At 42.9% G+C, this 23877-nt stretch overlaps 2 protein-coding genes across 3 annotated transcripts in view; one reads left to right on the top strand and one right to left on the bottom strand.

The window, feature by feature from the left end:
* The first annotated feature begins 293 nt into the window (after positions 1–293).
* LOC109970398 (transmembrane protein 106C-like) lies at positions 294–9266 on the top strand. The gene is made up of 8 exons (XM_020617931.1): positions 294–426; positions 741–1120; positions 3099–3162; positions 3958–4117; positions 4977–5117; positions 5704–5753; positions 6806–6859; positions 7802–9266. Exons 2-8 carry the CDS (start codon positions 907–909, stop codon positions 7959–7961), a joined length of 843 nt encoding a protein of 280 aa, XP_020473587.1. The 5' UTR covers positions 294–426; positions 741–906; the 3' UTR covers positions 7962–9266.
* A 2608-nt stretch (positions 9267–11874) lies between these two features.
* tns2a (tensin 2a) overlaps positions 11875–23877 on the bottom strand; it is a 51162-nt gene continuing 39159 nt past the window's right edge. The window contains exons 12-28 of one of the 2 annotated variants that reach the window (XM_020617918.1): positions 23778–23877; positions 21957–22017; positions 21451–21526; positions 20981–21110; positions 20181–20246; positions 19893–20009; positions 18193–19761; positions 17182–17347; positions 15711–16897; positions 15442–15573; positions 15223–15318; positions 15008–15085; positions 14486–14563; positions 14036–14204; positions 13073–13141; positions 12715–12744; positions 11875–12469 (exon numbers count right to left, since the gene is read on the bottom strand). The exon at positions 23778–23877 is cut by the window's right edge and continues 12 nt beyond it. In XM_020617918.1, coding sequence (XP_020473574.1) covers positions 12331–12469; positions 12715–12744; positions 13073–13141; positions 14036–14204; positions 14486–14563; positions 15008–15085; positions 15223–15318; positions 15442–15573; positions 15711–16897; positions 17182–17347; positions 18193–19761; positions 19893–20009; positions 20181–20246; positions 20981–21110; positions 21451–21526; positions 21957–22017; positions 23778–23877 — 4263 coding nt within the window. In that variant the 3' untranslated portion in view covers positions 11875–12330. The remainder of the gene's footprint in view (positions 12470–12714; positions 12745–13072; positions 13142–14035; positions 14205–14485; positions 14564–15007; positions 15086–15222; positions 15319–15441; positions 15574–15710; positions 16898–17181; positions 17348–18192; positions 19762–19892; positions 20010–20180; positions 20247–20980; positions 21111–21450; positions 21527–21956; positions 22018–23777) is intronic. The other variant, XM_020617917.1, reaches the window with a different exon arrangement.

Raw genomic sequence — 23877 nt, 5'->3', positions numbered from 1 at the left:
GCCCAGCAGGTGGCAGTAATGCACCTTAGGTTGGCTTGCAGATATTTATTTTATCTATTTATTTTTTTAAATATATATTCCTATGGCTCTATTATTGTTCCACACTCCAGCCCAGCAGGTGGCGGTTGGCTTGCAAACCGCCAATAAACACAAGAAGAAGAAGAAGGAGAAGAGGAAGGAGGAGGAGAGAGGAGAAAGAAGAAGAAGAAAAAGAAAAAGAAAAAGAAACGAAAGTGTGTATATTTGGCAGATATAGGTATTTATTTTATATATTTTTATTTTCCTACGGTTCTATTATCGTCCCACACTCCAGCCCAGCAGGTGGCGGTAATGCAACTTAGGTTGGCTTGCAAACCGCCAATAAACACAGTAGGAGGAAGAAGTGTTTAAGCAAGAGTGACAAAGTTGGCTTGTCTTGTCTAAAGGGTAAGTAGGTTTGATTTGATTTATTCTTAACGTGCTTTGTGTAATTAAGGCAATTGTGGTTACAGTCACTGGCAGGGGAACAGTTAAGTTTAAGATAGTATCTGTTAGCTAACTTTAACTAGCTTAATGAAGCGACGCTGAATTCTGCTTGGTTAACCGAGTTACATTTCGCTTCTGCCAGCGGAGTCATTAGAGACTGTCGCGTTGTACTGGCGGACACAGGGCATTTGTCTGTAAACCACAGCTGCCCTGTTGCTTCTCATTCGGTTTGCTCACGCACATTTTGTGGCTTGTTGGTTGTTATCCACCTACAGATGGGATAGAGTCGGCAAGAAACTGACTTCAGCAGCAGACGAGTTTAGTCAGTGTCGTCGAAGTCTGTTCCTGCTTCAGACGCAGTTTCCTCTACCTCGATCGTTTGGTTCAGTAAACCAGGACAGACGCCTATCGACGGGCAGCAGACTTTAAGGCAGCACCGCCATGGGAATACGACTGTCCCGAAGCGGCAGTAGACTGCGACTCCTCCCGGAGAGGCACTGCTCCGGGCCTCGGGGAGAGAACAGAGACTCCGATAATGATTCTCTGGATGGGCTCGACCGTCGGGAGGACATCGCTAAATTCCCATACGTGGAGTTCACCGGCAGGGACAGTATAACCTGTCCGACGTGTCAAGGCACCGGGCGGATGCCTTCAGGTGAGTAGAAACGGACAAACATCAACGAGCACGTCAATCTCCTTAAGTTTAGCAGAGATGTGACACTGGCTTTAAAAGTCTCATTTCACTTAGGACAGACTCTAGACGAGAAAAGCAGTGATGGAAGAAGTAGCCCGCTCCGATCCTTTACTGAAATACAAGTGTAAAACGCTCTGTTACAAGTAAAAGTCCTGCATTCAAAATGTTAGTTAAAAGTACAAAAGTATCGGAATCAAAGCGTACTTGAAATACCAAAAGCAGAAGTACTCATTATGCCGAACGACACATATGTATGTATCACACATATGTGTATCATAGGAGGTCACTACAATATAAATGTGTATCATATTATTGGATTGTAGTTATTAATGCAATATTGTGTTCATCACTTTAATGTTTTATTTAGCTCAGGAGGACCTAATGTTAACTACCTTTATATGGTTATAACTTGTGAATTTCCCACCAACGATCAATCAGGTCTCATGATTATTCTGTATTTTGATTAATTGATCTGATTCTGAAAAGTAACTAAAGTTAACAAATACATGTAGTTAAGTAAAGAGTACAGTATTGACCTCTGAAATCTAGTGACGTTTAAGTATGAAGTAACAGAAAATGAAAATATTGTGATGACCGCTGGCTTGGTTGAGAGGAGCTGGCCTGACCCTGTCCTATACTTGACAGTTAACTAGCCAGCAGTGTGCCGGCACCTGGCTCAACAAGGAGGAGAACACCTGGTTTGTCTTTTGTGGTTTTATTGAACACAGTATGGAGGCAAATGAAAATGCGGTCTAAACTGGCACCATGTGCTCTCTAAAAAATAAAGAAAGAATAAACAACACATCTCCCAGAACCCGACTAAGTCCCGCACCTGACACACCCACCTGTTACCCCTCTTGTACTCTCCTGTACTTGTTCCTCCCCAAACCCCACATTGGACAGAACAGCGTGGGTATTTCACCGGAACAAACAGTAACCAATACATGCACAGCTTTCAACAACAGTGTCAAACCCATTTGCACACAACAGAACACACGAACATCAGCAGCCGGTCAGGGTCGCCACAATATTCAAGTACTGTACAGATACCTTAAATTGTGTTTAAGTACAGTACTTGAGTAAATATATTTAGTTTTCACCACTGAGAAACAAGTTTATCATGTCAAATCAAGAGTGTAATATTAGTTAAACTGAATTACAAGTCTCCAAATTTGTTTAGTCAGTCCTAAATATGTAGTTTTCAAATCAAATTTATTTATATAGCACTTTAAAAACATCCAGTTGACCAAAGTATTTCACATGAGCAAGATAAAATCACAATAAATAACTAAAATAAAATAAATTGGATCAGTACAAAATAAAACGGCACAATAACACAGACCCACAGATGACATACATTCAATAAATTAAAAGGCCCTACTGTGTATTAAAAGCCAAGGTAAATAATGTTTTAAGCAATGATTTAAAAGTAGTCGGATCGGTAGCTGATCTAACATTAAGAGGTAGACTATTCCACAATTTAGGGGCTTCGACAGAAAAAGCACGGTCACCCGAACGTTTATCTTGCCATAGTTTTATGATGTAGAGCTGCAAAGCCCGTACAGTTGCAGGCTTTAAAGTGCCTTAGATTTGTGTTGCTGCCTATTTAGATTTGTGTTATTGCTCATCTACTTTATATTTCATTTGTATTATGTGGCATTCATATGGACGGCAATGTAAGAATTTCATTGTACAGGGAAACACATTTCCTAACTGTGCATATGACAAACACTTTGACCTTTATGTGTATAAACAACACACAGGTACAGTTTATGCTCCTGTTAGTGTTTGTGCTAGTCTTTTTTTAAACAACGTAACCCGATGAAACACACTGAGTAAAACTAACTTTTTCTAATGAGTGTTTGCTGTGTGTCCAACAGTATCTTAAGGGCAAACACTAATAAACATATTACATGACTTGTTACTTCTTTCCTGATAGAGCAAGTTAATGAACTGGTTGCACTGATCCCATACAGTGACCGAAGGCTGCGGCCCCAGAGAACGTAAGCAAACTGAAATTACTACTATAGTCCCTTTTCCATGGCCTGGTAACAGCTCGACTTGACTTATTTGTGTTTCCATCAGTCAAATGTTGGGGATATTACCTGGTTCTATTTTTGGTACCACCTCCATCAAGAGTCCAAGCGAGCAGAGGCGATACCAAACGGTGACGTGTAAATACTGCAGACTAGTGACTGGTCAGAGAAATCGCGTCATCAATGTGTGAGACATCCTGGAACAAAGAAAGTGCCATTTTTAAAAGCAACGTTATTTAACGCTAACCGCTACTTTACTGTAGGTAGCACGTTGAGTGTGCTGTAAAGCATAGAAAAGTGCTATACAAGTATGAAACACCATTACCATCTAACTAAAACAGCCACATACCGAACAGCATACCTCCTCCATTATTACTGTGTCAGTTGCTGACAATGTCACGTCAGTGTAATGTGGTGTCGCTATGGCAAATAGCTATACAGAGGGTGGACCCTCTGCAGTGGAAAACCAAGCACCCAGTACCAAAAGCAGTAGAGTCGAGTCAAGTTGAGCTGAGCTGGTACTGGTACCAGGTGATGGAAAAGGGGCTTTTGTACGTAGCTTTCTTGGTGCTGAGAAGATTGTTTGTATGTTTACTGTGCATTTATTTCTTCAGTGCTCAGTTTATATTTGTAAACATTATATTTTTTTATACATGTCACTGAAAAGCTCTTTGACAGCGTACTATCAAAAGCTAAACTGATCCAGGCACAAGCTTTGCTCTGTTAGTGTGGTGAGAAGAACCTGTATCTTCTGTGTGGTAGGAAGCTGTACGTGGTCCTGTCTGTTACTCTGTGCCTCCTGGTGTCTTCGCTCGTTGCCTTCTTCCTCTTCCCTCGCTCTGTGGTGGTGGTAGACGGCGGGATACGCTCGGTGACTGTCCACTTCAACCATTCCAGTAACAAAGTCCTGATGAACATGACGGTAGGTTTCCTCTCATACTCGCAGTATACAAATGAATACATACACAGAATTCAGTTCCACTTATATACTTTAGTAGTTTCAGGATCCTTGTTTTGCTTTGTTGAACCCAAAGTAAGTGGTCAGTGACTCTATTCATTATCAGAGAATCATTCAAGCTCAGAAATTCTTTAAGATATTCAAATATGTCTGTTGCTTTTCTCTGCTATAGATGATGGAACAATTTAGTGTGTTACCTTGGAGTCTGTGAAATAAGGACATTTTCACTATTTTTGCCGATCTAGAAAATAATTGTCAGAATAATTGATAATAAAAGCAGTTGTTAGTTACAGCCCTAGTCTAAATGCAGTTTCTGTTGTGATTTATTGCCCCCTGTTCACCTACTGTGTTCTGCGCTCTCACCACTTCACCATGTACCAATGATGTAAAACTCAAGTTCCCATCTAGGACTAAGCAAAATGTCACCATCGCCATCAGGATTGCTACTTTTGAAATGTCTCAAAATAGGGGGTATGTGTTTCTGAGAAACTGGACAGTCCCGAGGTCCCAGTCTGAGAAAATCTCACTTGAGCTCTTGTCTTTGTGTGACAGTCAAATGATGCATTGCTACATAATGGTACATTAGTCAAACTTTAACCTGTACACTCTGATGCAGTCCAGGACTTGACCCAAGCAAAACATGGTTTGTCTGTGCAGCTGCTTCTTCTTAATTTTTTTTAGGCCCCAGCTTCTACAGCTGTTTAGAAAACAGCTGCTTCATATTCAGGTTTTTGTCATTTCCTGTTAATGGCAGATGTTTTGTTACAAAAGCATGGCGCATAATGTTTATACCTTTCCTGCTTATTTACACTGTTTGTCTCAGAGCACGCTCAACTTCAGCAACCCAAATTTCTTCTCGGTGCTGGTGCAGAGTGTGAACTGCCAGGTCCTTTACATGAAGACGGTGATCGGATCACGGCTGCTAGACCTCGCCACCAGTATCCTGCCACTCAGCGAGCGTCAGGTGCAGCAGAACACACGCTCCAAATACACACAGTGGTTCTGTATACATAATAAACACTATCACTGGATGCTCCAGAGATACTGGAGCTTCCTGGGACAGAGTTCACCATTTCCTGTCTGTGAAGCATGCTGCAGGATGTGTCTCAGCTCTCCTGCTAAAGGACATATGCCTGAAGACATTAGTGCAAGAGCAACATCGCTGACAGGAAACTTGTGTGGTGATATTCTTCTGTCCCTTAAACTAAACAAAGAAACCAACAACGAATGAATTCTACTAACAAGTATCGTCTGTGTATCCACATCCAGATACATCTTATTCCTCTGTGCCACAAAGACCCATTGTTGTCTCAGATCCATTAACAACTCACCAGTCCATTTCCATGAACATATGCACATTAGTCTGAGTCACTTCCATGTAACATCGGCCCAATGTTTCTTGAGGTTGATTAGATAGCAGGTTTCTCAGGCAGACCCAGTACACATTGCATCATCCTATAGTCTCAATGTATGTTTGCTGTTCAAGTGCTGTCATTCCACCACTCAATACTTTGAACTTTGCTGCTGTGTAACTGATCCATCTTCTGCAGGTGAACTATACGGTCGGCGTGGAGATTGGTAGCAGTGTGCCCTACGTCTTGTAAGTGTTACGTATTCAGATGACTTCTCGCTGTCACGTAGAAACACAGTGTGTCTGTAGAGTTGTCTCACTGGCTTATAGGGATCCTCCTCTTTGTATTTAGTAATTTTTATTAGATACCTCCCTGACTTTAAGGCACCAGTAAGAGATCCTACATTTCCCATAATGCAACTCGAAGGCATCTTCTGTTAGACCCAGAGTGGATTAAGAAGGAGAGTGATGACATTTCAACTGACTCTATAAGGACCTTTTTTACATTAATGGTGGATCATGGGAACTTTAAATAGTTCCAAACATTAGCAGCAGCACCATAGAGTTACGACGACGTGTCTGCTGTCTTCCGAAGTAAGAAGCTGAAATCTAAAACAGTAATTACACTTATGACATTTTAAGTTAGCAACATGTCAAAACATATTTTACAACCTTTTTGACTGTCTCCCTCTAATGCTGGATCACTAATAGATTGGGTACCTAGCTAACTAGCTAAATTAGCTGAACTATCTACAACAACAGAACACAGAATTAGTTTGCCAGGCTGCACAAGTCCTTAAAGTAGCAGTTGCTGATAAATCCCCCAGTTCCTTACTGAAAACAGTGGACCTTATTCAGCTGTTTGGAACTATTTGAAGTTACATGTGTCATGTGGCCTGCTGCCATTTTTGACCCCTCAGTGTTGCAGCTCTTCCACCTTAACAGCTCTGGTTAGACCCTCCCTACCTTCTAAATGCCCAAGTATTTTTATTTCCACACCTCCAGTTTGTAACATGGGCTTTCTCGTGTCATTCAGTTGTCGTCTCATAGAACCAGGCCACCTGTAGACTGGCACCACAGAAAACGTTTTACGACCACTTTCAGGCTGATTAGTGAACTGACTGTGTGTCTGATTTGTGGACAATGAAGCCACATGTAAATTACACAAAGAGAAAATGAGCAGAATGACGTTTCTAAGCAGGATAGTGACTGGTACATATCTGCTGAAGAGTTTGTTCACACACCTGCCCAAATGTCAGTAATGCAACTGAACGACCTGCATTGTTTCTTTTGGTTTGCAGTGCCTTCTGCACCATGCCCAGCATCAAGGTCCACAACATTCTTGTATTTATGCAGTAAGTAACCCAGTACCTTGAGAAAGTATTTCATTTTTTTTTACTTTGTTCTTTTTGTATAATAGTTTGCTTGTGACCAATACAACATACCAATACAACAGTGTAAAAATTCTCTATTGCAAGTACAAGCCCTGCATGTAAAATCAGGCAGAAGTACAGAGGTATGAGTAGCAAAATACATTTTAACCACCAAACGTAAAAGTGCTTGTGCATGATGTTTTTCCATTATTAATACTTGTATAATATACACATACATAACAGAGTTTTTGTTATGGCTAACCGCTTTAAAGTTTTGGACAAAACAAGTTAAAACAAAACCTTTTTGCACTAAAAACAGTTTAATTGTGTGGATGCTGTAAAGCATACTTTCAGCTATACAGGCCATTCTGGTATCTACCCCTGTTCAGCTCTTCAAGGAAATTCCTGCTTGTATTCAACTTTTTTATAATGTTTATACTTTTTAATGTATTCAGCTTTATTGTTTACAATACAAGTCAATAGAAGCTCAAAGTGCTGAGTCAATGACACAGTCCTGGAGTGCCATCTGGTGGTCCATAAAATGCAGCACAATTGAGACATGGCACTTAACTCCTCTGCACCCCCCCCACACGCTCACACCCACTTATTTTACATACTTTGTGGGGTCCTATTGGACTATTTTCACATCTTAATAAGTTCAGTATACTTTCAACTAGAAAAGCCATTCAGGTATCAAAATGTTCAGCTCTTCAAGGACATTCCTACTTGTATTTATTGCATCTCATCCTTCAGATTATTCAACAAAGAACTTCAGCCATTTCTTCTTTATTCAGTAAATGCTGTAGCAGAGAGCTGTTTAAGTGCACCTGTGGTCACACTGTGCATTTAGTCTGCAGCTGATGTACTGTAACAGGCAGCATTCTGCCCTAGCACGGTCTTTATTTCTCTCTCGCCTGTTTACAGAATGTCAGTGAAAACCTCGTACATGGTGCGGACGTCCCAGAACAGCCTCGAGGCCTATCGTTACTTAGACTGCGGTTCCAACACCACATACCACCAGATGACCAGGCAGAAGCGCCTCTCCTCTACCCACTCCCCAGTCTTCAGTGCCCCTCTGCTGTGAGTGCAACAGCCTTAGACAACAAGGATCGACATTTCTCTTGAGGTGGGAGAATGTGGTGCAAACTCCAGGATGGCTTTTCCACTTGTATGCAGACAAAAACACCAAATGGTTCTTCTAACCGCATGCAGTAACATTAAACTGCTGTTTCCTGGAAAACACGAGTGTAGCAGGGAATGTCGTGAACAGCAACAGTCGCTGGTTGTGACTGCACATGAGCTTCCATTGGACAGCCCAGAGGCAGTAGTCAAGTGGTTTTGTTGTGGTTGTTGTTAAGATGACTCCAAGTGAAATGACTGAACCTGAAGCTTTAACACCTTGTGTCACTGAATATTTAATATTTCTTGGTGGGGCTTCTGCTTATCTGAACTAATCATGTTTAAAAAGGAACTTTTGCCATTTCAAACCTGCCAACTGGATGAGTCACATTTTTCCTGTAGTGTAAACAGAGCAGCAAACAGAATGAGTCATTGCCTGTTCTGGAAACGGGACAGATGCCAGGGAAAGCCCTGTTCTCAAAGGGAAATGTTTCCAGCTGACAGTCAAGTGTTAGGGGAAACTTGTCGTGACGCTGCAGAGCTCAATGTGTGTCTGCTGCTCTTGTTGGTGAAGGATCAGGAGAGTGTCTCCCACCAAAGCTCGATTGACTTTGCACTGTCACACTGTGCTGACTTAAGGCTGCTGGCCTCTGTGGATCTAATGTGAGGAATCATTTAGTGATGGTGTTTTTGCACCTTGAATGTAGCTCAGTGTATTAAACAGTTTTTGGTATGTTATTTAAATCTGTTGAAAATGGCATTTACATATTAAACATATCACAAGTGTTTGAATTTTTTTTTTCGTTCCTGTCATCTCAGTACGTTTAAGTACACTGACTAGACTTAATTTAACATATCAGTGAGGCTTGTGTTGATGTGACCTGTGATCCTTTAAATCAATTGGTGTCCTTTTTCCTCAGTCATTACAATGGACACTGCAGCCTTGAATAATATTGGTATGTTGGTACCACCAACATACATCACACAGTATTAGCTGGTTAGGATCTGTACACAGTATCCGCTCCACCATGGCCTGAACAGCCCAGGTATACAGGAGCATGTATACACCATGTGTGTGCATTGCTAGGTGTGCTAACAATGGCTCTGTCTGACTGAGTGCAAGTAGATTTACCTTATCTTTCACTGTGCATTTTACTCAACTCCTCTGTAGATTATTGAACTAAAAACCTCTCATTTCACATCACTCAGTCTGTTATCTTGCAGCCTGCTGGTTTTAAGTGTCTGCTCCGTTTGGCTGTTTGTTGAAACAGAGCGACGAAACACAAGTCTCATTTGACTTTCTTTTTTTTTTTTAAGGGACAGTTGTAACAATGTATGAATTAAGCTTTTACCAGTTTTATAAAAAAAAAAAAAAAATACAGTCCAGTATATTTTGTTCTTGGTTCCAAATCATGAGACAAAGGGAATTGTGAATGAAATAAAATAATTGATGAACTACATTTATTATTTCAGCTTTTTTCTTGTTTTTGGAGGGGGAGAGGAACATCAACAGGAAATTAATCAACAACTCTTGATCAATGAAACATTCTTTTTGAGCTTGTCCCGGTTCTAACTTTTAACGTGTGAGGATTTGCTGCTTTTGTGTTTAATAGCATCATAAACAGAATATCTGGAAACTGGAATAGACTTCTCACTTTTTCTCCAGATACTTAATAGATCAAGTGATTAATCAAGAAAACCACTGGGACCATTAACCCAAAATAACTGCAGTGACCTCAAAACACTTCAGGTACCACACTGTTTCAGTTTAATTCTGTTCTTCGTTTCTTTGCATACAAAATAGCATAATATTCTTTAAACAAAAAGACAGTTTGTCTCATATACTGTCCTATAGCTGCATGTGAAAATATATTACTACATAATATAGAGATCAACAAGAAAACAGACCACAATATATTATCGCTGTAATACAAGTAGTGTTTTTCTAGGTTTTTAACCAAACAAGGAAATGCACAGTAAAAATACAGAAAGCAGTAAGTACAAAAATATAGCTGGATAAAAAGCTTATTAATACGAGAGTGCCTTGTCTTTGGTAAGTACATTGTCTTCAGGCCGCCTGTGTTCAACTGCCTTCTCTTTGATAGCCTGTCGTGTGTGTGTGTGTGTGTGTGTGAATACGTTCTGTAAAGGGTTTGGTCACAACATGCGAGGCAGTGAATGAACAAACATTTCATGCAGCGGTGTGGTTTAACGCTGTACGTCCTTTCCCATCGAGCTATTTCCCCGTTTCACATACATTCCCACATACAAGTGGACGTTACTATACCCGGCATATTTACCAAAATATCCTCACCATACCAAAACACACTCTCACACACTAGTTTAAAATAAAAATCCTCCACATGCCTTTGCTTTCATTAGAGAGTTGACTCTCACTCGCTCTGAGTATTAAGTGTTTGTGAGAGGACAAAAAAACCCCTATGATTGTCGATTATGATTAAATGTGTCACACTGGTGAAGGTGCTGCGTTGAGACTGAAGGCCAGAGTGGCTCTAAATATCCTGTGCGTGCATCTGAACAATCTAGCTATAGAAGTTAAGTTACATCATCACGGCTTTGGTCAAATTGTTTAAAACAAAACGAAGGATTTTGTAACAACAAACTGTAAACACCCACTGGTTTAAAAGGCAGTTGTATTTAAACAGTGTAAGGAAAGAAGCTCTTTGTAACAGCTCCACACAGTCTGTGTCCAGCTGCTCCATCACTTCTGTCATCGGTTGACTGGACACCAGTCTGACCAAGGTGATGAAAGCTGTTTAACCAGGGACCTGTATCGTGACGCTGGTTCAACTTAGTCTGGCTGGTTATTGACTGACTCAGTTAACTGTCGGCTTATGTACGAGCCATGAGAATTGAGTGTGAGTGCATTTGATTTAATTTGAACAGTTTCATTGGTCCACTGTGGCCTGTTCGGTAATTTCATTGGTCTGATGTGATGAGGCTAAATGTATTGGCGGCATGAAGCTCGTTAGCCCGTAAAAATCCATAAATTAGCCGCATCGTTGTTTAAGCCGCAGGGTTCAAAGCTTGTGAAAAAAGTAGCAGTTTATAGTCCGGATTTTACGGTAATGCTGCATTTATAGGTTGAGCTAATTAACAGTGTGCACCATTAAATGCAGCTACACTTGCCATTTGTTAGTGTGATGAACTGTTTCTATTTCCGATAATTATCACAGTAGGCAAAGTGATGCTATTGTAAACTCCATGTGAGGATCCTGTTTTTCCACTAATAAACCTGGTCAGATTACAGGCCGTTGACAATATCTAATCCTCTAAACCAGCGGTTGCCATGGAGTCATTTAGCTGTAGGCTTAATGTCTGCAGTGCACACACAGATGTATGAAGCTATGTAAAAATGTCGATACTCTGGTAAGGTCTATTGTTTATTTAGTCATGTCAGATATTACCCACAACCCTCACCCGCCCAAATACTATGAGGAACCCTCCTCATTCTCCGTGGTTGTAACACTATAGAGCATGGCTTTGTTTTAACACTGAGTTTGATGTGTTTTCATCTAAGTGTACTTTACCACATTTCAAATGTAGCGTTACTGTATACTGCATGGATGGATTAGGAGATAATGAGCCCCGAGCACAGATGCGTAAAGAACCCCATAACAATGGAGCACCACCCGGAAAAGACCCAGGACTAGAAGCAGCACAGTGGTTGCCATTTTGTTCTCTAATTGGAGTCATTTGGTTTCTGTTTTGTGTCTTTGAAAATTTTTTTGAGACTCTTTGTGCTTGTTTTGCATCTAATTTTAGTTTGAGTCTTTGTGGTCATTTTGCATCTTGGCCTTTTTGTCTGTCTTTGCAGTATTTTTGTGACTATGGCTGGTTGTTATGCATTTATTTGTAGTCATGTTTTGCATGTTTGTGATCATTTTGCATGTCTTTGCAGCTATTTTGTGTCATTTTGTATGTCTGTGTAGTAGTTTTGTGCCTCTTTATGGTTGTTTTGTCTTTTTCAAGTCATTTGACTTTTTAACAAGAAGTGTTACCAGCCAGCTCACAGGCTGTGGCACAGGGGCTCCTGGGCTGCGTCCAGCAGGCCAGTTCTGTAATCCATCCATGGTATATTGTCAGCCTTTTAGGAAAGGGGGTGTTTAGACTCAGACAGACTGGCAAATTAAACCAAAAAGCATTAATGCGGATGATGGACAAAGATTTTCAACTGTCTTCTGAATGTCTTTACATTTAGCAATAACAAAATCTTTGACACATTGATCCATGACAGCCATTGCTGTCAGTAAATGTCTTCTCAGCAGTATTTGCTGCATGTCACTGCTTGTTTGCTTTCCTCTCTCTGTCTCCTATCTGCGCTGCGACAGCATCACCTTGTTGATGAAGTTGACGATGGCAGAGGCAGGCTGTTCGGGGTCCAGCTCAGCAAAGAGGTGGCAAACATTCTCAGCTAAGCTTCCGGGCTTCTTGGCGACGAATCCAAACACCCTGAGAGGGGAAAGGTGGAGAAAGCCAGAGGATGTGAGTGTTACAATATGTAATACGGGTTCATGTAGGACTTGCTTTTCATTAGTAAATCATGTTTGCTGGAATGATTTTGCCAAGGCTCACACGCAATCTCATGCCATGCAAATGCTTTAATATCACTGCCTGCTCAGTCAGGAGTGGCCCTGTGTACACCTACACACACTCATGCAAAGACTCACTTCCTCTGACACAAACTGAGCACTTACTTAACAGTGGTGTTGTCTGAGTTAGTCCACCTAAACCAGAGAGAGAGAGAGAGAGAAACTGGGCTCAGACCTACACGCACACAGGCAGAGCTGCCAAACAAGCTGACACAGCTGCAGCCTCAGCCACAACCAGCATGCTTGCAAACATAAGGACTTGTCTCTTGTGCACGTTCGCACGCATTCATCAGCAATAACAATGCACACATAAAACAGACGTGCAGATCAATGCGAGGGCTTACAGCAACAATGCAGCGAGTGATCATGGATGCAGTGAATGACTGACTGCTCCTGTTTTATGTTGGTTATGGTTCCAGCTACAGAAGTCAAATTATTCTTTTTATTTCTTTTAATTTCCTACCTTCTGTCCTTAGGGTCGATGCTGCTGAAGGTTACACTGTTCACTGGGTAGTGTCTCCTGAAGAAAACCCTAGAAAAAGACAGTGCAGATTACTGTACTGAAACAGTTGTCCCTAAAATGTCATGAAAGCAGAGCACAGTAGTTGCAGCTACAGCAACAGATACTAATGGTACAAATCATATATTTGTTTAACTAATGCACAACTGACTCATGATAATTTAATGCATGAATTATTTCAAGATGTTTTATGGATTCCTGTTACCATTAACAAATGATCAAGTCACTATGGCTTTGTGATTAGTTCAATGTTAAATCATAAGCTAGGTGGTGGGTGTTAGTTTTATTGTGTTCTTGGTGAAACAAATGGCGCATAATATGGTAGAGAATGCTGCACTATAACCAAAAATCTTTAGCAGGCGCATTTTGACAAAATAGAGGGGAATGGGTTGACATGTTACTGGCCCTCCTGTACTTTTTGTAGTCACCTTTTTATAGCTTAAATGTGGTGTAAATATATTTGGGTCTGATTGTCAGTCTGGCTGCAAAAAAAGCTTAATATTTCCATGAGAAAAAGTACAGTTTTATTTGTAGAGAAGCTGATCAAAAGCATGGGTGTGAAATAAACGTCTGTGTGTGTGTGTGTGTGCGCGCGTGTAAGTGAATGCAGTTAATTTGGTGGCATATCAATAAATGTAGTGAAATAAACGTCTGTGTGTGTGTGTGTGCGTATAAATGTAGAGGTACAGTATTAGTAAAAGGATGTTATTATACATCTTGCAATAACTAAAGCATTAAATTATCATGTGTTAGTTAAACATTACTTTTAAGTATATGATTTGTATTATTATTTTGAAGTGTTACCACAGCTACAGTGTTGTATAATAATCATTAATTAGATAATAACTAGTGGTTGTTAAATGTCATCATGCTTCTCTGACATTAACGGTGTGGGATGTTTCTTACCTGCGTTGGCTGTCAGTCAGTGTGATGCCCTGTGATGTCACCTTGAACTGTACGACAGTGGCGGCGGGACGCGGGTTACGACCCAGGGTGGCATCTGTTGCCTTAGCGATGGCCTGAGGCCCGGTCAGAGACTCTGTTTCCACTGAGTTTAGGTAGAGGACGTTGCAGGCTGATGGGAGAGGCACAGAGAGAAAGGTGAGCATCCTGAGCAGTGACATCACACATAGACCTCCAGCACCCTGCTGCTGTAGAGGTGATGCATGTTGTACGTGCAGTGTACCTAGCGGCCTTCAGTTGATAGTGCAACCATTACTTTAACAAATGACAGTTATACCCAAGGCTGTAGAGTGTTGAAACAATCAACTCCATCCCCGTCCAGTATGTTAATAATAATGCGACTCAGGTGGAATCTGCAACACGGCAGTGAGGAGAAAGAAGGGGAGCACTCACCTGCCCCTTGTTTCAGCAGGTCAGCAGCTGTGCTGACATTACTCACTGGCTGAACCTCCTGCACCTCTCCCAGCAGATCTGGCAGCATGGAGGTGAAGACAGTTAAATCCATTAGCGTACATTTCCTGTAAAATTTGCTATCATTTTGCTGTAAGGTTTAAATGAGCATTTCATACATTTGTTTGAAAACACTTGGCCAACTTATCAGATTGTTATAAAAACATCTTATCTTTGCTGTATTCCAAAAAGTTTTTTGAGCATTTTCAAGCATAAAAACCAGACATTACTGTATCTACTTTCCACCCTATTAATTGTTAGAATTTTATTATTTGGATAACTGGATTATTTTGGGATATGGGACTGCTAGTTAAAAACAAACAAAATGTTGACTTGGCTTTAGGAAATCATGATTTTTCACTTTTTTCCAGACAAATAATGAAGTGAGAAAATAATCAGGAGATTAAAAGGTAATGCAGATATTCAAGAGTTGCAGCCCCTTTAAAAAAGCTAAGGAGTACCAACCTTTTTCTGGGATCTTCAGAGTGCAGGGCAATGAAATGGGCATGATGGAGTGCTGGTAGACTAATGCAGACAGACTCCCTGTGGGAAAACAGAGAGCAGTAAAAATCCCTGGCATTCCCTAAACGTAAAAATAAATCATCTTTTGTCAAGGTGCTGCAAATTAGTGGTAACTCTAAGTATGCAAAAAGCATCCCTGAAGTTGGACAACAACTTACCAAAGTAAGGCTCATTCTGACACCCTTTAATCTTGACTCCTCGAGGGCCTGTTTCTATTAGGAAGTGTCTGACCAGCTGTTCCAGAGGGTCACTCACTGTAACAGCACAGATTTACAGTTAACAAATTGCTAAATAAGTAAAATGCCACATGAAATACCCTGAAGGGCTAAACCGTGCTGCTGTTGCTTAACAGATGGAACAAGAATGATACATTTTACCTTTGCTGCTGTGGTTGTTGACATTGGCAGGAGGTGTTGCCACCTTCAGCGCCAGGCCATAGGCCCCCTGGAAGGAGTTACTGTCCCTGATCAGGAAGGTTCCTGGATCTCTCTCCTTCAGAGCTACGATTGCTACAGCCAAGCACAGCCAAAATGTTAGGAAGATTTATATCCTGTTACTCTAAGCAAATGTCTGATTACAACAAACTAGATTTTTTTTGTCAGAATAAAAAACAAAAGAAATAAGAGTTTGACCCTTTCAGACCTACCTTGCTCTCTGGAGATGCCAGGCTTGTACCAGAACCTTGAGCTATCCTGGACAAACTTCACACTGACTTTGTTTGTGTTCTCAGGCTCCACAGAGGTCACTTCTTCATTTTGAGCTCCAGGGGGAGCAATTTCCCCCACGGTGGGAGAGAACGTGACATGGTGTTGATGCTGGGTGCTACTGGTGGGGGATGGAGGCACGTAGCCCACGGCTGGCCTCGGAGTCCCAACGCCACTGCTGGGTGAGCCTGACAGGGTGGATGGCTGTCGCTTCTCTGGCAAAGGTGGCTGGGGGTGAGGAAGGGGGATAGAGAAAGTGGTGTAGTTGGAGTGGGAGGACGGGTGGAGCTGTGGTGTGTGAGCAGCATAGCAGTGCTTCTTGTTAGTGTCCACGGCAGCACTGTGCTCCATGACTGGGTAGTGGTGATGTGAGGGTTCAATGTGGTTTGGATGGTGGGAGTCAGACCCACTCAACATCAGCCTTCTGCCCAGGGTAGCAAAGCCCGGAACTGGGGCATCAGAGACAGGGGAGCCCTCCATGCTGCTGGATGCAGGCTGGGGTGATGATAATGAAGCAGGGGTGGGAGACACAGGGTCATGGGGGCTGGTGGTGTGAGTGGGTTTTGGGACTTCCAGGTGAGGTTCCCTGGTTGGAGAAGGTCCGCTGACCTGGGCTGGGATCGGTCCTGTAGAGCCAGGGGCTTGGGTCTGGTTCTGAGGTTGGGATGTCACCTGTGACACAGTGGAAGGCAGAGCAGCATCCTCTGAAGGATGGGGGGTCTGGAGAGTGAGAGGGCCAGGCTGGGGCTGTGTATCCGGTGCAGGTGAAGCATGGGGAGGGGATGAAGGAGCTTGACATTGTCCCTGGTTTGACATGGTTGGTCTCAAAGAAGTAGCTGAGGGCATATCTATGCTACAGTGCTGCTGTCGGGGAGTTGGCAGGGACCGGTCTGTTGGTGCAGTGCAGTGGTTGTGGGGTTCTGTTGGTAAAGGTGTGGCAGTGTGTGACTGCATGTCTTTGGTGACCCGTGGCATGGGTGACGGCTCTGTGCTACTTGCTTGGCTTCCTGGGGAGTCTTGGACGACATTACCAGCACAAAAATGTCCGTCCTGAGGCTGGGAAGCTGCGTTGCCACTGCTGATGATGTCAGTGGTCCGGATCTCATACTCCCTCCCTCCTGGACTAGGGCTTCAGTGGACAGACATGAACATTACTGTCACAGAACTGCTTGTGATCTAGAGAAATATTTCTAAAATATCTACTCCAACCTACTTCCTGAATCTATATAATCATTTACTGACCACAGTGACTCAGATCGTCAGTACAGAATGGCCAGTTCTCTTATATAACCATAATTTGTGGCTTCAGCTGAAATGTTCAATGCCACATGTTTTTATCCTTCTTGCACCTGACAGTGAGGAACATTCTTGCTGACAAAACTCTTGCCTAGTAAAAAAATAAAGGTGGAGTACCTCTCCTGCGTGCATAAAGGGCTGCTGGTGTGGACAGGAGTGGTCGGTCCAGACATGTCAGATGGTGTGGAGCACGTGGCGTGGCCGTCTCGGTGGACTCTTCTAAAGGATCCGTGGGTAATATGATCCCTCCAGCCAACACTTTCACCAGAACTACGAAGGCCATCTGAGAAAGGAGGAGCACAGTGTATTACAGTTGCATAAAGTAACAACCATACATGTAGCCCCAGCTTGTGACTCCTGTTCTACATACACTCGAGTCATAGCGCTGATCTTCCATGAGTTTTCTGAATTAAGACTTGCCCAATGTTCTAACCCAGTACTGGCATTTCATAACACCACCCAAATTCTGAAGGTATTTTCCGAATCCTCAGACTCCTCTGATGCGGAATGAAAAATAATCCAGTCCCGGAAAAATATCATTTTAATCAGTTTCTTGAGTCATACAGTTTATTTTCAGTTAAGCAAAGATGGCAACAGAAAATTATGTTGTCACTCTGGCTTTGTGTGAAAGCAGCTCAACTTTATGAATGTATTGTATTAATAACTTCACTTAATTTTCAATAATATAATGTAACGGGTTTCAATAATACATTCATGCTCAACTTTCACAAAAAAATGAGACGGCATCATTTCTTGTCGCCATCCCAACTAACTGAAAAGAAACTGTATGACCTGAGAAATTGATTAAAATGATATTTTTCCGGGACTGGTTTATTTTTGATTCTGTATTGTTAGAAGAGTATGTGCATTCAGGAAATACCTTCAGAATTTGGGTGAGTGTTATGAAATGACGATATGGGGTTAAAACATTTAGCAAGTCTGAAAGCTCACAGAAGATTCTCTCTGCACAAGCCAGGGACTGGCAAGAAGAGGCAGTTTGTGACTCATGTACAGCATCTGTCTAGGTAAGCACAAATTTTCATTGGCTGCTGTTGTCGATTATGGCTAATTTGGCGATTCCTGTTAAAGGACGACAAATTTCTGAGTGTCTGTTTTAATGAGACTCACCAGTCAGTGAGTCAGAGCCATATGACTGCTGTGAGTCTGGGTGGTGGTTGTGGTTATGATCTACTGGCCCACTGCTGTGGCTGCAGGGCCCTGTGATTGAGGAAGCAGGAGGCAGTGGAGACGTGGACTCAGACTGGTAGCCTGAGGCGTAACCCCTGCTTTCCGATGGCGAGGGCTGATAAGGCGAGCAGGGGCACACCTGACGAGGTGTTTGGTAACCGCTGCTACTGCTGCTGTACTTGAGATCCAGGTGGGAATGAGTGTGGGACCTTGATACTTCTGGATAAGATGGGTGACCTGATGGCAAGGGGTCAAAGGTGAACGCTGGATGATCATGACCCTGTGGGCCATAGGAGGCTACGGTGGCCCTCCTGTGCCAATATTCAGCCTCTCTGTCCCTCTCCCACTGTAGCTCAGCCTCCCTGTCTCGCTCCCAGTGGAGGGACAGCTCTCTGCCTCGCCTCAGCCCAGGATCCCTCTCCCAGGGGAGCTCTGAGCCTCGGGGCAATTCTGCTTCCCTGGCTCTCCTAAGCCCCACCTCCCTCTGCTGAAGCTCCGCCTCTCTGTCCCAGTGGAAGTTGTCACCTCGGTCCAGCCTCAGGGTATGATAGGTTGCTGAGTCTTCTCTCCTGATGCTGCAGTCTCTGCATGGGCACCCGGGGCTTGGCAGACCATCCATTAGCATTATATCATGGTAGGTAGGGCTGGTGGAAGGTTTAGGGTGGTGTGTGTGGGGATGGTGGTGATTGTGAGGTGTAGGAGAGTGATGGTAGGGACTGTAGTCATCTTCTTGACAGCAGAAGCGACCTGGAGCAGACAGAGGGTGGTGAAGCGGGTGATTGTGGGAGTGAGGGGTAAGACTTGCTGATGGATATGGGCAGATATGTCGAGATGAGGGAGCATCAGAGTAGGAGCGGTGCAGGTAGCGCGGTGGGCCGTTCTGGCGGTCCCACACCAAATCTGGAGGTGGGAGAGGCTGGTGGGTGTGAGGACTGTAGTGCTGGCACAGATCCATATGTGATGGAGGAGCAGCTGTGGGGGGACTGGCCGAAGGGGTCGCCCCGTGGTGTCCGTTGGTGCCAGGAGCCCGATCGAGGCAGTAACCATTAGGCATGAGGAGGGTGTGGTCACAGCCAGGCTCAGCACAGTGCTGGGACCGGTACCCTGCCCGGCACGAACATGACCGACTGAGCCTCAGCGTCCCGGTTTGCTCTGAGGGCAACGAATCTCCGTCATCCAAAATGGCAGTCTCTCGTTCTCCATCTTGGTTTCCTTCTATGCCTCCAAGAAGACGTTCAAGCTCCTCTCGCTCCTGTCTGGTGGGAGGCAGTGGATGAATGGGCTCCTCCTGACAGTCTGGACGGATAGATGATTTGCTCAAGTTGATGGAATGGCCTGATAGGGCAGAGTCAGAATGATGAGTGATGAGACGACCAGGCCTATCGTCTACAAGTCCTGCTCCTTGGCTGCTGCCATTGGTCGAGGTGAGAGAACCAGAGCCGGGGCCTCGGCGCTTCTTTATCTGAGCATACAGACTGCCATCTAGAGGACCTCGGGTGTGGGCAATGTCTAAGATAAAAAGACAGAGACAAGATCAGATCTCAAACTGTTAGTACTCATTAGCTACACACAGAAGCAATTCGGAGCCAGTCTGAAACTGAAGCTGAGATGGGATATAAAGAAAACCATTCATGTGTTACCCTCCAGACTGTCCTGGTATCGCTGGTTAAAGTTCTCATAGGAATCCCAGCGTACCACTGGGTCAGCAATGTTGTAGTCAACTGTGACAGCTGGATCATTCTTCTGGTACTCACGCCCTGAGGAAAGACATTCAGTTTCATTCATTTGCATTTGTTTCCTTCCTTAACCTGAAGAATTTTTGATTTTAGTACAAGCTGTTAAGAGTCCATCAATGTGTCTTTTACCCTTTTGACAAATATTAATTTCTAAGTAGGACAGAAGAAGAATTACAAGAACAGTGAACCAACCTTTGATCTTCTCAGGTCCAGAGGAGAAGACAAACTCTACTGTGGCATCAGATGGAAAACGCTCATCTGTGGAGAAGAAAACAAATGCTTAACAAAACAGAGGAACACATATTACTGTAATAACGTAACAGCCTATACGTGTAAATGGCATCTCCACATGAGACCCAGATTTATGAAAGCAAGCAGATCCTTCATAGACACGGGGACTCAAACTGTTTCTGCTCCAACATATCAAATGTACTACATAGCTGTATTCTGAGTTACATTAACCGACAATGGTGTGTGTAAGTGCAATTGCCATTCATTTAGTGTAATGCATTCGCAACCACATACACGATCTCCTTTGCTTTACTACAGTTAGAGAGAAGAGAGGGGAAATGAAGTAATGAGCACATTGGGCCTCCTTTACTCACTCTGAGATACAGTACAGTCACTATACTCCACTCCAGTGAGCTGTTATTATCCAACCACAGTGTTATGAGTCCAAACCACTGTGAATACAATGCCAATTTAAACAGCTGCTATTATGTCAATTAGTTGTATGTGGTAATTATCCTGCCACAATTAACAAATTGTGTCTGAAAGTCAGAATTTAAAAGGTGTCAAAAAACACAATCAGGCCAGATGCACTCTTTTTCCTTTAAGGGAGTAAGAGACAAAGGTTGGAATAAAAATCACCCTTATTCAGTTTGTTACACTCAGGGGTTTTGCAGCCAAAGCCTTTCCGTCTCTCCGTCAAGCCGCTGTAAGTCTTAATCTCTAATCAGCCGTTTCCCTGTCAACCACTTAAATAAACTTACCAGTATAAGCTTCGTCCAGCTCCCCTTTGCCAAACCAGAGTTGGGACCCGTGGATGGTGCATGTGTGGAACTGTAGCCTGAACACAGTCTCTCTGTCTGCGTTCTGGGCTCGCCTGTGGTAACATTTGACCTGTAGAGCGCAGTAGAGGAACGCAGGTCAAAATGCATGTGGGATAATGACGGGTAGGCACAGTACGTTTAAAGCTTTGTGTTCCAAACTGAGTGACACCTGCACTATGGAAATGATTGACAGCACAAAACAAACCAGCGATGATTCCTGGTTAACAAAGCAACAAAACATTTTTTCAGACCAAAATTTGTATTGCAGAGATGAGCTATGGCAACTTCAAACCTTTTCACTTGTAGTATTACTTTGTAAAGTTTTTCTTTGCTATGGTCACTGAGCCACAATTACAACCCTACCCATGTCAGAGGTTCTCTGTTTGTCATTTCCTTCCCATATGACTCACCAGGATGTCACCCTTTAGCAGCAGTGCTGGTTCGATGGTCACACACACATGTCTGCCTCCAGTGCCCTGAAGGTCACTGCAGACAACACAGTGTACACAAACAAGCCTGTTAGGCAACGGGGATATAGAAGGGTCATAAGCAACATGCACAAACTGACGCACTGTGAATGATTGATTTCTTGACCTGTTTGTGTACTGTCACAGACTACGCTGATGATACAAATACAGCTTGTGACTATGTAATTTCTTTATATGACTGGCACTATTTGATCACGTTGCCACCTGACAATGCCAATATTCACATTTATTAACATGGCCAGTCATTGTGGTAAACTATAAACCAGAAGATACAAGTTAAAAGCTGGACTGAAGAAGAAAGATACCCTTTCTTCACTAATGTTTCTTTAATTACTCTATGACCTCAGCTGATTAAAAGAAAACACCCCTGTGCCAACAAATACACCGTGGCTTATCTGTGCTACCAGATGACAGCAAGGGAGACTCACTATATGCCTGAAGTGTAGACCAACTGCATGGCCTGGTAGATCTTCAGGAAGGGGTAGTAACCTGAAGAGAGAGATGAAGGAGCCATTTAGATCTGACATGAAGACAGAGGAATGTGCTGATTGCCACCCCTCCTCCTGGACTTGGTCATTTGATTAAAGATAAACAGACAAGCGTGTGTGTGTGTATGAGGAGGAATGAATGTCTGTGAGAGCTGCAGTTGCCGACATTGCTGTGAATCAGGACAGAAACAGAAGCATTCTAGCCCTACCCGCTGAAGATGCAAGGAAGAATGAATCAAGGAAACTTTGTTTTTGTAGTGAACATGTACTGTATTTTTTCCTTTCAGGTGTCATATGATGACAGTGCCACAGCTGGATCAACTGTCAGTCAGTACTATGTAAAACAGATTATTCGATCATTTAAGATATGATTAAAACATCTGGTAACTTGAAAGGTTTTTGGAAGTGGAAATGAATTAATTCAGAACTACAGTCATGTGACACCTGACTCTCCTGCTTAATTAAAAGTTTATATGTCTTTTCACACCAAGAGCGACACGAATATGGAATATGAAGTTCTAAAAGTCGTGCTACAAATGTACACATTAAGAGATGATGACCTGGTGCTGGTTCTAGTAAATACAAGGAGTAAAAAAAGAAAATATGGGTGCATCCTGTACTGAAAAAGGCGACCTAGAAATGTTCAGTGTTTGGTGCAGGGGCTGAAACTGTGGTCTGCCACAGTTGTTTTTGAACCTACTTCAGGATGTCCATTGGACAGTTTGAGGAGCTGTTGCTGCTGCCACAGCACATGAAGAGGCAGAGGAGCAGTGACTCCACTGACCTGGAATAGAGCCTGGCCGTACGTCTTAAGTCCAATATATACTCAGCACCACATTAATAAATAAATCAGACAGGTTTCACTGACTGGTGTACCATTTGCTTATGGTAGCAATGTTGCAACGTTTGGTCATTGGTCAGAGGTGTATTGCTATTTTATGACATACCAGAGCGCACCTATAGCATGCGCATGGTTAAACTGTGGCTTGTTGCGAGGGTCATGTAAACACTTTTCCTATGGTGGCAACTGTAATTGTCCACATGATCAAATGTTAGACTGACTTGATCTCTTGTGTGGCAGAAGAACAATGTGAATTAGCAGCCATTTGTCACAGGGTGAATGTTACAACTAGGGCGTAATCTCTACTCGGGATCAGCTGCGGGACACATCCCACCCAAGCTATAGAAAACACAGGACCCACACATATTTGTAATGTACAAAAATAGATGTGCTCTGCTGCAGTGTTAAACCAACTTACTGTTCACTGAGCTCCTCCTGCTTCATGTTGGTTTACATGTCAGCTGTGCACGGGGCTGCGACTGGTCAGCATGTGCCCAAGTTTGGCAAGAAAATTATTACTGACATGCAAGAAACTCATGTGAAATTCGTCTCTGGTGTATAAGGACGTTTAGGCTTAAAACAGCAGCTCATGAAAAGTGTTTTATGGTCCCATTAGTTACTGTGATACGAATTCACAATTTTAACTAGATTTAGAAACTAATACAATTTGAAAGCTGGGGGAGATGTGACACCAGGTTGGTCCTGCTGTTTTGTCTAGTTATCAAACTGTCAGAATGATGTGCCTATGAAATGTCAAAGCAGCCTATCAACTGCAGCATTCAGTCACAAACATAACTGATAACACCGTTGGACCAGATCGAGAGCTGAGGAGCAATGAATGAAATTGGGACGCATGCATGCATGCAGGTATGTACATTAAGAACAGAGATATATGTTTTGTGATTTGTTTAAAAACACACCTCCTTCACCCTGGAAGTTAGGGAGCGATGGGATGAGAACTTGGTGGAGGAAGAGAGGGCTGCTGTTCATCTTGATCGCCCCAGACAGAAGGCCCCCGAA

The sequence above is a fragment of the Monopterus albus genome, unplaced genomic scaffold (genome assembly GCF_001952655.1).
Source record: "Monopterus albus unplaced genomic scaffold, M_albus_1.0 scaffold197.1, whole genome shotgun sequence".
Taxonomy (NCBI): Eukaryota; Metazoa; Chordata; class Actinopteri; order Synbranchiformes; family Synbranchidae; genus Monopterus; species Monopterus albus.
The sequence above is the reverse complement of the archived record's forward strand: the minus strand, read 5'-3'. Positions and strand labels throughout refer to the sequence as shown.

Excerpts from the sequence above, each read along its gene's own strand:
- LOC109970398 (XM_020617931.1), top strand. The coding sequence starts at position 907 with ATGGGAATACGACTGTCCCGAAGCGGCAGTAGACTGCGACTCCTCCCG. Across the intron at positions 5,118-5,703 it reads TGCCACTCAGCGAGCGTCAG|GTGAACTATACGGTCGGCGT; the intron begins GTGCAGCAGAAC and ends CATCTTCTGCAG. Across the intron at positions 5,754-6,805 it reads AGCAGTGTGCCCTACGTCTT|TGCCTTCTGCACCATGCCCA; the intron begins GTAAGTGTTACG and ends TTTGGTTTGCAG.